This window comes from Babylonia areolata, chromosome 3, assembly GCF_041734735.1.
Source record: "Babylonia areolata isolate BAREFJ2019XMU chromosome 3, ASM4173473v1, whole genome shotgun sequence".
NCBI lineage: Eukaryota > Metazoa > Mollusca > Gastropoda > Neogastropoda > Buccinidae > Babylonia > Babylonia areolata.
In genome coordinates this window covers 63,799,141-63,812,696 of record NC_134878.1, presented here as the reverse complement: position 1 = coordinate 63,812,696, position 13,556 = coordinate 63,799,141, and the positions used below count along the sequence as shown (strand labels likewise).

The following is a 13,556-nucleotide window of genomic DNA, read 5'->3' as shown; positions in this document are numbered from 1 at the left end:
ATTATTGTCAGCATGCCATTATTAGCATTATTACAGTAACTAAACAACAAAAGAAAAAGCCCACTGACCATCCATGACGGGCACAACCATGAGGGCTCTGTCGATGAAGACAGTGTTGGTGAGGTGGAGGGAGACACCAGCAGAGGTGGTGTCATCAAATTCAATGTAGCACACCTTAGCTGCCACCTGCTGGTCCATGCCACTGAACACACACACACCAATCATCATCCTCATCACTGACAACATCATCAATATCAGTCAACCTCATCACCATTATCTTCATCATCATCATCATTTATTCACACACACACACCAATCATCATCCTTATCACTGACAACATCATCAATATCAGTCAACCTCATCACCATTATCTTCATCATCATCATCGTTTATTCACACACACACCAATCATCATCCTCATCACTGGCAACATCATCAATATCAGTCAACCTCATCACCATTATCTTCATCATCATCATCGTTTATTCTCATTACTATCATCATCATCACCGACATCAATATTACCACACATCAGTCATGCTCATCACCATTAGCGTCCTCAACACCACGATCATTTTCACTGACATAAGCATCCGCCTCCTATTTTTAAAATGCAAAAATCTACAAATCACAACAGCAATATCCACAATATTTCCCCTCCTCTTCTCTGTATGACTGACAGAGTGAACGTCCATGCATTGTTGTGAACACTACTTATTCCAGCTTGGAGAAAATTGTCGATATTGCCAGTCAACACATGTACACATTGTCATCTGTTCAATTACTTTCACTGTGTGCTCAGTTTACATTTTTCTCCACTTTTGTTCTTAAGAATAGTGTTCCAGCGTCTGTCAAATGATCAGTTTCACTCTGCTCCTCATTGTTCAAAAACAGAACAAAAATAAACAAACAAAAAAACAACAGCAGAAGCAACAGCATCAACAACATGCGCTATGTGTCAGCTAGACATCAAACTGAAACACTCAAACAGTCTCCAACATTTCGTCTGCCATCTTGCCTGCACGTCAATTTCTGTATGGACTGATGAACAAATGTTTGGAGTCTTTGTTGTAAAATACAGAGTTTAGCAGTTCAGCCACAGTTTAGGCTTGGTCCTGGATAACACGGGTCATTTGACCAGTTCACCACAAAATCAGTAGGTCATTTTGAAAATTAATGGGTCAGGAAAAACAACCCCTTGTTCCTGTCCCTGGTACCCCCAAAAGTCAACTAAACCCCCTAAATTTGTTATTGAATTTGTACTTCGTCCTTCACACTGTGTATCAAATGGTGTGTGTGTGTGTGTGTGTGTGTGTGTGTGTGTGTGTGTGTGTGACACCAAAAAATAGGAAAAATCATCAAATGACCTTTAATTTGTTTAAATAAAGATTTTTTTTTGATTTTTTTTTTTATTGTTAGTATATGTATGTTGGGTTACGGAAACACAAACACACCCTGAAAACAAAGTATGGCTGCTCAAATAATAATAATAATAATAATAAATAATAATGGTACTTATATAGCGCTAAATCTTGTGCATAAACAAATCAAAGCGCTTTCGCACCAGTCATTCTCACGCAAGCATAACTCTAAAAAAAAAAAAAAAAAAAAAAGACAAGGAAGAGGCAGGGAAGGGAGGCTATTTTGGGAAGAGGTGGGTTTTAAGGCCAGACTTGAAAGAGCTGAGTGTGGAGACTTGACGAAGCGAAAGAGGAAGTTCATTCCAATTGCAAGGTCCAGAGACAGAGAAAGAACGGTGGCCAACAGTTGAGAGTTTGAATCTGGGTATGTGACAAATGACAACATAAAAATGGTCAAACATGTAACACTACACTTGTAGTTGTATGTATCTTGATTGGATCTCGATTTTTCTCGAAAGGGCCACACTCTAGCATAATATCAACGAAATACGTACAAGAAAGTTATCCACGAAGAAATCTCTCAGATTCAGACTGTCAAGATGTGTGCAGACTGGAACTTGTGGAGGAGACTGCAACTGCTCTGAACACTAACTTGATCTCTCTTGACATTAGGCAGTTCCTTTGAGTTTCAGCAGCATGCTTCATCAAGTTGATGATGAAGATGATTTCTTTTGGCAAAATGTTCAACATGTATCACAGCCATTCTCAATTTAAATCAAGGAGACTGGCAGGAAAGTAAAAAGCAAAATTGGCACTGTATGATTATATACCGCAGTAACATTCACAAGTGACAATGCCTTTGTAAAAAAAATAATATATATATATATATATATATCAAACTGAAAATGAAAAAAAAAAAAGAAACGGTACGTTTACAAATTGCATTGTTGATTGATAAAGGCACTGTCACTTGCGCATTGTTACCTGTGTTTTTTCTTAACACTAATCTACAAAAGCTCTTTCAGCATGACCGATTTTATGAAAAATTAATTAGTCAAGTGACCGACTGGCAATCTAAAATTGTATGCGTCAATGACCGATGACTGACTTAAAACCTGTACCTTGGAAATAGCCAAGCTGGTAAGTCCTAAAGAAAGTGTTATGATTGATAGATAACACTGCAACAATTGACAACACCTGAAAACAGAGAAACTGCTATCAATGTGGACACAACAGTTACTACTCCTTGGCTCAGATGTAGACATTCACACTCTTATGGTCATGAAATTTGTCTTGATAAAAAAAAAAACAGTGACACATTGATCAATGTTGACTGCCAAAAGTCGAAACATTCACATTCCAGCATGCAACTATTAGTTTGATGAAACTTTTTGTGTGTGGCAATAAGCAAGCTAAAGTCATAAACTGAGTCAAATGATGTAATTCTTTTATTCAACAGAAATCTGTGTATGATTTTCATGTTTTAATAAAAATGTTGATCTACTACTTTTACTACCAGTGGTTACAATGGTACTATTATTTCCACCACCCCCACCCCCTACTACTGCCACCACCACCACCACCACCACCCATAATAATAATCCCAAACACCACCTCCTCCCACTTTAATAATTGCGTCCCTACTTTCAATGGTTTGGTCTTTTTCAAAAATGCTCTGTCAGTCTGAGTCATTATTTTAAATAACATATTCTTAAATATCATTTTGGTGTCTTGGTGCAGGTGGTGACCGGTCACAGGTGTCAAAGACTTCACACAGTTTTGTCACTCACGTCTAGTCAGGGGTCAAGAGGTTTGGAATGCTTCCTGTTATAGTGCCTTTTTACTAATGAAACAATGTCCACTGCACATAAAGTTTTGCAATCAAAGCCTGATTCAACCAAGTATCTGATTCAACCAAGTATCAGTAGCTCAAGGAGTCACTGCGTTCGGTCAAATCCATTACGCTACACCACATCTGCCAAGCAGATGCCTGACCAGCAGCATAACCCAACACACTTAGTCAGGCCTCGAGAAAAAAATATATATAAATAATTTTTAAAATAATAATAAATAAATAAATTAAATTAATTTTTTTTTAAATTTAAAATTTTAAAAATTAAAAATAATAGATAAATACATAAAAAAATATTAATAATAATAATAATAATAATATTTATAGAGCGCAAAATCTTGATGAAGTCAACTCTAAGCACGCGCGCGCGCGCGCACACACACACACACACAAACGATGATAAATAAGCAAATAAATGTAAAACATGCACACACACACATGCATAGCAGATATGCAACAAACATGCAGTTTCACAGATATGAAAGCACAATCAAATACACAACAACGTACATGAGCACCAACAGACACACACACACGCACAAACACACACACTTGTTAATATGCATATATACATATTCTCCATCCCACCGCTTTTTTACAATAATATTCACATGTACTCCCTTTCCTTTATCCACTACTTTACTCCTTTCCATCTAAAAACACTTATAGTGAATAGACGTTAAACTGAAGATAAAACACACACACACACACTACCCTGCACCCCCTCCCCTCCCCCACACACTCATTTCTGAGCTTCATATAGCAGCTTCCATGGAACAAGAACATGGCGTCTAGGTGTTGCTCAGTCTATTGTATTTGGAAAAGCCCACAGTGACTCTGTTCCTTTTTGACGAAATTTGCGCAATGTTAGTTTGGAAATGATGCCGATATTAGTTTGATTTGCAAAGCATCGTGCTCTACCTTTCATGTTAAGACTCCCTCTCTCCACTTTTATTTCAACCAAACTTCAACGCACTGCCCAAACGGTCACAGTTATTGCAAGGGAAGTAACTACATTCAAATCGTAACCCTGACCAACACATCTTAGTGTGAGGCATTATCCAAAAATCAAGTAAACTAGAGGCTAAATGTTATGCTTTTACTTATAAATTACTTCTACTACCGAATCTGACAAATAGAATCATACATTAGGGGTCCACAAATCCACTTACTCTGGAGGAAACACTTTGATTTCCCTGATGCGCCCGATAAACTGGAATAAAGTCTTCAGTTGCTCCTTTGTTGTCGTAGGAGCCACATTCGTGACTTGAATCACACGGGTATCTAGTTTTGATGACATTGTTATTTTGTGTGGGAAAAGAAGCACAGTCACTGAATAAGTGGCTCCCCAAACCACTACATACGCGATGAGAACACTCACAAGTCGTGAGCTGAAAAACGTGTGCGCGACGATTTGACAGTACACCGGAAGTAACGCATTCTCGTTTCTGACACGTGAGAGGTATTCGAGACTCCGATGACAAGTTATCCCAGGGGTGGATGGGAAGTGGGGGTATGGTCTGGAATCTTGGAATCGTGAATGGTCTTTGTTTCTGAATTAGGTTACACCAGTTCTGCGTCTAATGTGATTTAACAACCTGCGCGACTGTTAACTCTTAAACATTACTGCATACTCAGAAAGTGAATTTGATTTTGCAGTGATTGGTGTATATGACATATGGCCTGGTTAAATTCTTGTGAAAAGTTTAAAAATACATACATGTACATTCTTGTATACATATAATAAACATACACTCATGTTGTGGCCTTTTAACAGCCAGGTGTACATATATCGGTGTTTTTATCATTAACTTCATTTTTCCTACCACAATGATAATATAAAGATCCAACTGCATTACAAAAAAGAGAGAAACAATGCCTTCAAAACTCATTTGTGATACACATTTACAACAAAAAGAGTCATGGAGAAAGAAAAAAAAAAGGTACAAAACAGATCATCTGCCAAAAAGACACACTGATGTGACCTTGACCTTCAACTTCTAAACTTACAAATCATTGATGTTTTTGTCGAAACAAATCAATATGTGGTACACCATATGTTGATTGAAAATATAGGGATGGCACATGGCCGTTAGTGATGTCAACACCAAGGTACTTAGAGCTGGTTGAGCACTCTAGTGTAAACCCTTTCAATTGGAAATCAAAAACTGTTGGCTTCCTCGATCATGACCAATCATTGTACCAAGTTTGCTGAAGATTAAGAAGAAGACCTGTCTCTCACCTGCAGAAATATCTTTTATCAATATTATATACCAGGTTGTGACGTTGTCCTTTAACCTCTTATTTTGAATTTCTTTAGGGGTCACGCTCTACCCATAACCAGTCACAAGACCAAGTTTGATCAAAATTGGTTGTAAGATACAGTCTCTATCAAGCCTTTTCCTTTTTCCGTTTTGCCAAATAATTACCCTGACCTTTGACCTCTCACCCTGCTTACCATATCATTATAAAGGGGATGACTTTAAAGATTTAATTCATACCTACCATCCTGCCAACTATGGTTCCTATGCCTTTTGTAGAAGCCAAGAAAATGCCGTAATTAAACACACACACACACACACACACACACCTGTGTCAATAATAAAACTCACATTCACCACCTTCTCCTTTACATCCCCACCGTCCAACACCCAAAATGTTTTTCTTTGTTTTGTTTTTCTGAAGTTGATAATAAATTCATTTGGTTCTGCAAGTGATTTCACAAAATTTGATCAGCAAACAGAATTCCAGTTGCCCTCTCTTTTATTTGTTTTGAATGCCATTTGTCCAAGTCCAACAAATATTTGGATCTCGCTTGTATAAACTACTTTTCCTCAGTTTCACAAGGGAAATACATTCTGTGACAAAGTCAGTTCTAGAAGGCATAGTTATGATAAGTTTTTGGTCCATTGCAAAATATCATAGGTACACTGGGAAATAAATCAGGTACAACATTGCTAATAGATCTATAATCAGTAAAAAAAAAAAATAATAATAATAATAATAATAAAAACTCATAACAGCCTCACAAAGTCCAAATGATGAAAACAACATTTGTGTTGTTCCAGAGTGAACTTGATGTAACCACCTGGGCCTGGGTCTTTATGCAAAATGCCCCCTGTCCAAATCCCAACATTCCAGTCAGCAATATCCATCTCCAGAGTCAACAAATGTAATCTGCCAAAGACTTGCAGGTGTGAGGAAACTCTGTAACAATGGATCATTATTTGCATGTGTGTGTGTGTGTGGAGTAATTGTGTGCCTGTGGGTGGAGCAGGGGTTGCGAGTGTTCATGTGATTATAATGTGAGCATTGTTTTCAGAATCTTAATGATTGGGATGGAAGCCTGTGCAAAGAGGGTGGAGAGGGGGTGGGAAAGGGGGGTTCAAAGAGTGGGAGGTGGAATGGACGTGGGAATGGATGAGTTTTGAAGATCAGAGATGGGAGGAGGAGAGTAATGTGTGTGTGCGTGTGTGAAAGATTATATTTTAATGTACATGCTTTCTGATTTTACTTGTAACTCACTCAGCTTTATTTGATGTACATTCTATTCTGTTTGAACATGTGGATCAGTAAATTTCTGTGCCTATACATGGACAATAAACCATTCTTGAATCTTAATTTGTAGATCTATCATTAATACATGTAGTACAGCATTTATCTGATAATGTTTTCCAACCACTTATAAAAAATTTTAAAATAAAATATAAAAAAAAGAAGAAGAAAGAAAGTACTCGTTGTAAGGTACATACGTTTCAGCAGAGTCTGTCTAATTTTCAACAGGAAAGGTATGATAATGATCATAATGATAATCGTAATAATGATGATGACAATGATGATCATGATAGTAATTATATATAGATACAAGAGTTTCAGACTTTGCAATGTGGGGTCCCCCCCCCCTCAACCCTGTCACCCTCCCTCTCTCTCTCTCTCTCTCTCTCTCTCTCTCTCTCTCTCTCTCTCTAAAAGTGTGTGGGAGAGAGCAATTTGTAGATGATGATTGTAAATCAGGCCTTCATGTATGTGATAATCTGTTGACTGATATTGTAAGCATTTAAAATTTAATTAAGTTGTTAGTGAATAATGAAAACTCTCAGCTTTAGGGGATTGGTTGGGTTTTTGTTTTTTTTTAAAACAAACTTCAAGTATTACAGTGTGTGAATTAACTTCCCAATGACGTAAAGTTACACAATATGGGGAAATACCCAGCTTGTCATCGTGCATGAAATTTCCAATCCCCTCCTTCTCAAAAAAAAAAAAAAAAAAAAAAAGGGGGTGGCGGTGGAGGAGGGGGGTGGGGGTGGGGGGGTGGCAGGATGCAAATAATCAAAGGAAGAGAGAAAATGAAACCAGGAAGTAGAACTGCAGGGAGAGCCAAGTGAGTGAGGAAAACCCTGTGAGGACGATAGCATACAAATACAGACCCGCTGTTTGATAGTGACATTGAGTACGTGTCGCAATCAGCCTGACAGCTCACACCCAGTATCCACAGCGCAAGTCATATAACAGAGAGGTGACAGAAGAGAGCAGAAGACACAAGTCCTGGAAGTAAGTACTGTTATTACTCAGTAGCAATGGCTGCTACAGTGGCATATATTTCAGACAGCAAAATAAGAAAAGAACAGTTATGTATGTGAAAATGTTTTGGTTTTTTTTTTTTTTTGTTCACTTGGAGAAGTCAAAATAACAGATGATTCAGGCACTATCTCTGCGTGAGCCCTCTCCTAGTTTGTTATGAAAAAGTTATAGCACCTGATCAAATACAAACGCTTTTCTTTCTTGAGAGCCAACAGGATTTTAAGTACAGAGTTTGTGAATGTGCATATATGTGTGTGTGTGTGTGTCTGTGTTTCTCTGTGTATGTGTGTGTGCGCATGCTCTGAAAAAAAGATGAGTAAGTTTGTTGACAGAATCTGTCTAACTGATACATCTAAAACAACAACAACAAAAGAGCATTCAAAATAATTACACAACAGCAAATGCTTCTGTTACAGCAATAAGAACACTGAACATGAAAGCGAGTATATGATTGTCTTGATTATTTCTTCCACACTGAACATTCTCTTTGATATCAGCAGAACAAAAAAAAGGAACTGATGGAAAACACACAAAAAAGAATGTTTTATATGTTTTAATTATTTCTTTTACAGTTAATGTTTCAGCAGCAGATGTAGAACAACTGATGGAGAACATAAAGAATGTATTTTAATGTGTTTTGGTTATTTCTTTTACAGTTAGTAGTGTTCTCTTATAATTTCAGCAGGAGATGTAGAACAACTAATGGAGAGCGCAAAGAATATATTGTATGTTTTGATCATTTCTTTTACAGTTAGTAGTGTTCTCTTATAGTTTCAGCAGCAGATGTAGAACAACTAATGGAGAGCGCAGAGAATGTACTGTATGTTTTGATCATTTCTTTGACAGTTAATGTTCTCTTATAGTTTCAGCAGCAGATACAGAGCAGGTGATGGAGAACACGAAAAAGAAAATAGCTGCAATTGTGACATTCCTTGGGGACCAGCAGGCCACAGGAGAACTGGATGAGGAGCAAGTTGACAGTCTGAATGGTCAGTTTAAAGACAAACAAACCGTAATATAGTTGGCAAAAAAAACAACAAACAAACAAACAAAAAATCTGACTGGGTGATGATAGTGTGCACATTTTATAACAATTTATCACAGTCACGGCAAAGCAACAAGAACAGTAAGAATGAGGAAAGAATGGAACGTGTAAAGGTGGGGTGAACTGCTGTTGTTTGTTATGGAGATTTGTTTTCCACTTCTTAGGTTTTTGTTGTTGTTGTTGCAGTTTTGGGCAGGGGTGGGGGAGGGTGGTGGTGGGAGGGGGGGGGGGGGAGGGGGGAGGGGGGTGGAAGAGGGCCTTGATGGGTAGTTGATGGTATTTGTCTGTTTGTTGTTTTATTTGCTCTTTGGGGGGGTATGAGGAGAGGGGGGCCCGGGGGAGGGGGACACATGGTTGTACATGGAAATTTGCTTCATACTCTACATTTCTGTTTGGCTGTTGTCTGTCCATTTGTCTGTCCGTTTCTCTCTCTCTCTCTCTCTCTCTCTAACACACACACACACACACACACACACACACATACAACCTTTATAAACATTGGATTTATATTATTTATCCCCATTAAATGTGGCTGTGGCTGATACTGAATAAATTTTCATTTTATTTTTGTTTACATTTTCTTTTTATTTTCGTTTCTCTCACAGTCTGTGTTTCTCGCTCTGATTCCCTTCTCTATTGTCTTTGACTCTTTAAATGAGGCACAGTAGACACACACAAAAAAAAAAAAAAGGTCAAAATACAGTGTCAGGCGTCATTTAGTCAATTTTAGTACCGTTACATGGTGTCACTTCCTTCTTTCTTTATATCCTGGTTCTTCCAGTTCAATTCTTCTTCCCCTTTAATTGTCCTTGTTCTAAATGAAGAAAAGCAAATAAAATATCATGACGCTTTTCCTGTACTAAGTGAAGTTACACAAATAAAATGAAGTATTTTGACATTTTCTTTTTTTTTTTTAAGTTAATGATGTGTAATACTGGGACATTTTCTTTCTTATAAAATAAAATGGAGTGAAGTGCTATGACAGTTTCTTCATTGTGAATGGAGTGACATAAAAAAATATTTTAAAAAATGGAGTGATGGCCTAGAGGTAACACATCTGCCTAGGAAGTTACAGAATCTGAGCGCGCTGGTTCGAATCACAGTTCAGCCGCCAATATTTTCTCCCCTTCCGCTAGACCTTGAGTGGTGGTCTGGATGCTAGTCATTTGGATGAGACGATAAACTGAGGTCCCGTGTTCAGCATGCACTTAGCACATGTAAAAGAACCCACGGCAACAAAAGGGTTGTTCCTGGCAAAATTCTGTAGAAAAATCCACTTCAATAGGAAAAACAAAGTCTAAAAAAACTGCATGCAGGAAAAAAAAAGGGTGGCGCTATAGTGTAGTGACGCGCTCTCCCTGGGGAGAGCAGCCCGAATTTCACACAGAAAAATCTGTTGTGATAAAAAGAGAAATACAATACAATAAATAAAGTGAAATACTGTGAAATTTTCTTTCTTTAAAATGAACCGAAGGTAAATAAAGTGGAATATTGTGTTTATTTTTAACGAAGCGAAATATTGTAACGCACACTTTGTTCAGAGTGAAGTGAAACAAATAAAATGAAGTAGTGATATATTTTCTTTGTTGGAAAGGAAGTGAAGTAATGAATTAGAATAAAGTATTGTGACATTTTTGTTCTAAATAAACTGGATATAGTTAGGGAAATAAAGTGCAGTGTCGTGACATTTTCTTTGCTGTAAATGGAAGTGAAAGTAAACAAAGTGAAATAATGTCATTTTTTTTCTTTGTTCTAAATATAGTGAAGTGCTGTGACATTTCCTTTGCTGTAAACCAAGTGAAGTAAACAAAGTGAAATATTTTGACATGTGCAGAGGTCATTCAGAGACTGGAGACAGTCTATGGCGTGAGTGCTCATGATGGGAATCACACTACTTCGTCTGACCTTCAGGAAGAGTTATCACCCTTCTTTACTGCCTGTGGCTTAGAGGTGAGTAAGATAGAGAGGAGATAGAGAGGGGGGTGGGGGATGGTGGGGGCTTGGAACCTCTCACCTGTAGCTTTTTTCACATCTTCCTGGTTTCCCGCTTGAGGAAGGTTAAGACGGTGGAAGCAGGGGATTTTACCCTGCCATGTAGACAGCCATACTCTGTTTTCGGGGATGTGCATGTTCTTGTTTCCATGACCCACCAAACGCTGACATGGATTACAGATTCTTTAACGTGGGTATTTGATATTCTTCCTGGGTATGCATACAAAGGAGGTTCAGGCACTAGCAGGTCTGCACATATGTTGACCTGGGAGATCAGAAAACATCTCCACCCTTTACCCACCAGGCGACGTTACCGAGATTGGAACCCAGGACCCTCAGACTGAAAGTCCAATGCTTTAACCACTCGGCTATTGCGCCCGTTTAAGACATACATTCTGATCAGTTTCTTTTACAGTGCAGGTGTCAGCAATCCACAGAAAGGAGTGTCAAGATCACCCTGAGGCCATTTGCCAGCGGAGACCCTGCCGTGCTGCTCATCAAGTCACTTTGTTGTTTTTTCAGCAGGACCTGTTCTTGATGGCTTTTTAACATACAAGTGTTGTTATTGTTTATTTAACCCACACACACACACCCCAAAATGGGGACAAAAAGATTATTTGTCATGGATATTTTGGATACAAATATGAGTCAGAGAGTGGAAGAATCATAAAGGAAATATTTGGAAGTAAGGAAGAATTTCAATCAAAGATTTGTATGGAAGAATGAAATAAGGAAGAGTTTCACTCAGAGCAGTGGGGAAAGTGAGGGGTTGACATGGATGATTTCCACAGCAAAGAGAAAGATTTGTGAACGCCTCATCACTTACTGGATTATGCCCCAAACTGGCATGAAAATATCAACAAAATCAGTTGGAATTCACAGTTAAAAATGATAAACCATGAGAGTTAATACCCTTGATGAAACGTAAAAATTTCCAGTCTTGACTTTTCTCAAAATTAAGTCCTTTTCACTCCATATGATGTTTAGAAGTACTTTTACTTGGCTCTACATGTTATTAGTTTAACAAAATACTCAATTTTTATATCAACTTTAAATCTATAAAAGAGAAATTGAATCAACTGTGTCGTACATTCCCGGCGGGTGTAACTAAACTAGATCCAGAGAAAATGGCTAAGTGTTGCAGTGTGATTGCGGCGATAGCCACGTCTCCTTTACCGCAGACTTAAAAAGAATTCTTAATTGCCCTTAAAAATTTTTTGAATGCCCAAGATACACCAGAATAATATGATTTAAACAGCATTCTCACTGTGAATACGGCAGTCGATTTATTGCCCTTAAAAAAGCATGTTTAAATGTTAAATTTTTTAACGTCAGTTAAGGAGCCACGATAGTGTATTGAGTAAGACAGTTTCTTCTCACTTGAACACGCGGGGTTCGAATCTGCCTTCAGGGCTTTTTTTTCTCTTTTTTCTTTTTTTCTTTCTTTTTTTTTTAACCTGAAGCTATATAATAACAAATACAGAAAACATTTTAACGATTAGATTTTTTTTTTAAGTGTATCACAAGTGAGTCTTGAAGGCCTTGCCTCTCTTGTTTTCTTTTTTTTTTACACCAGTGAAAACCGACAATAAATCACTAAACTAGACATGACAGTGTAGTTATTCTGATGACTGTTTTTTGCAGGCAGCTGGGTCAGACCTGTCCTGCTCACCATTTCCGGAACCAAGCCCAGAAGACATAGAGGAAGCAGAAACTCTGAAAAATTTCGGTATTTATTTATTCATTCACAAATTTTGCTGTGTAGTCTATTCTAATAGACGCATTGTAGATGCAGATTACTGTCAAGTATTTACCAGCAACTGGGTGTAGAAGGTGTTTCCCTCTTCTGATGAATCTTAATGTAGGTATACAAATCATTGTATACACAATAATTAATCGCAAATAAATCGATTCAAAAACTGAAGAACCACTGCAGTTATGCAGTGTCTCCCTCGTTCTGTTAGAAATACCATGCAGTAATTCACACAGAGAAATAGGTTGTGATAAAAAGAGAAATACAATACAATACAATACAATACAATACAATCCATACACTGATGGGCGCAACAGCTGATTGAGTGGTTAAGGCATTGGACTTACATCCTGAAGGTCCTGGGTTTAAATCCAGCTTGTAGCACTGGTTGAGATTTTTTTCAAAATTTCTACAGACTTGCTCATGTTTTTACCCCCCTTAATGTGTTTTTGCATGTAGAAGATCAAACACGCTCATTAAAGATCCCATAATTCGTTTCAGCATTCGGTAGGTAATGGAAGCAAGAATATACCCTGCATGCTGACCACAGAAAATGGAGCATGGTTGCTACATGGCAGGGTAAAAATAGTCACACGTAAAACTCCACTCATAGATATGAGTGAACATGGAAGTTAGAGTTTTCAAATACAGAAGAAAAGTATCCCTGCATTTATTCAGTGGACTCGGTTGTGATTTCACTCTTATTTGTGGTGTTTGTGTTCAGTCAGAAATATGGTGGTGTGGGGCATGCAAAATTAAAAAATCCCTTTTCAAATAATGAATAATGTTGCTATTGTGAAGCAATTATCAGTGTTATGTGAACTCCTTGAAGTAGTTTCTACTGTGTATTGCTTCACTGGTTTTTGATGGAAACTGATTTTGTATTTTTGAGATTTTGATTATGTATTTTTGCAGCATTGATCAACTTAATGTGGAATTTGATTACATGATTTTCTTTACCTGACAAATAT

At 37.7% G+C, this 13,556-nt stretch overlaps 1 protein-coding gene and 1 pseudogene across 4 annotated transcripts in view; one reads left to right on the top strand and one right to left on the bottom strand.

Moving 5' to 3' along the window:
* LOC143280195 (uncharacterized) overlaps positions 1–4,648 on the bottom strand; it is a 50,825-nt pseudogene extending 46,177 nt beyond the window's left edge. Inside the window, exons 1-2 of the transcript XR_013055007.1 lie at positions 4,387–4,648; positions 69–202 (exon numbers count right to left, since the gene is read on the bottom strand). The product of XR_013055007.1 is annotated as an uncharacterized LOC143280195 (transcript). The remainder of the gene's footprint in view (positions 1–68; positions 203–4,386) is intronic.
* Positions 4,649–6,282: 1,634 nt separating this feature from the next.
* LOC143280193 (small glutamine-rich tetratricopeptide repeat-containing protein alpha-like) overlaps positions 6,283–13,556 on the top strand; it is a 22,727-nt gene continuing 15,453 nt past the window's right edge. For 2 of the 3 annotated variants that reach the window (XM_076584803.1, XM_076584801.1), the window contains exons 1-4: positions 7,591–7,765; positions 8,659–8,784; positions 10,675–10,790; positions 12,477–12,561. In XM_076584803.1, coding sequence (XP_076440918.1) covers positions 8,685–8,784; positions 10,675–10,790; positions 12,477–12,561 — 301 coding nt within the window. In that variant the 5' untranslated portion in view covers positions 7,591–7,765; positions 8,659–8,684. Of the gene's footprint in view, positions 6,409–7,590; positions 7,766–8,658; positions 8,785–10,674; positions 10,791–12,476; positions 12,562–13,556 lie in introns of those variants that run through there. The other variant, XM_076584802.1, reaches the window with a different exon arrangement.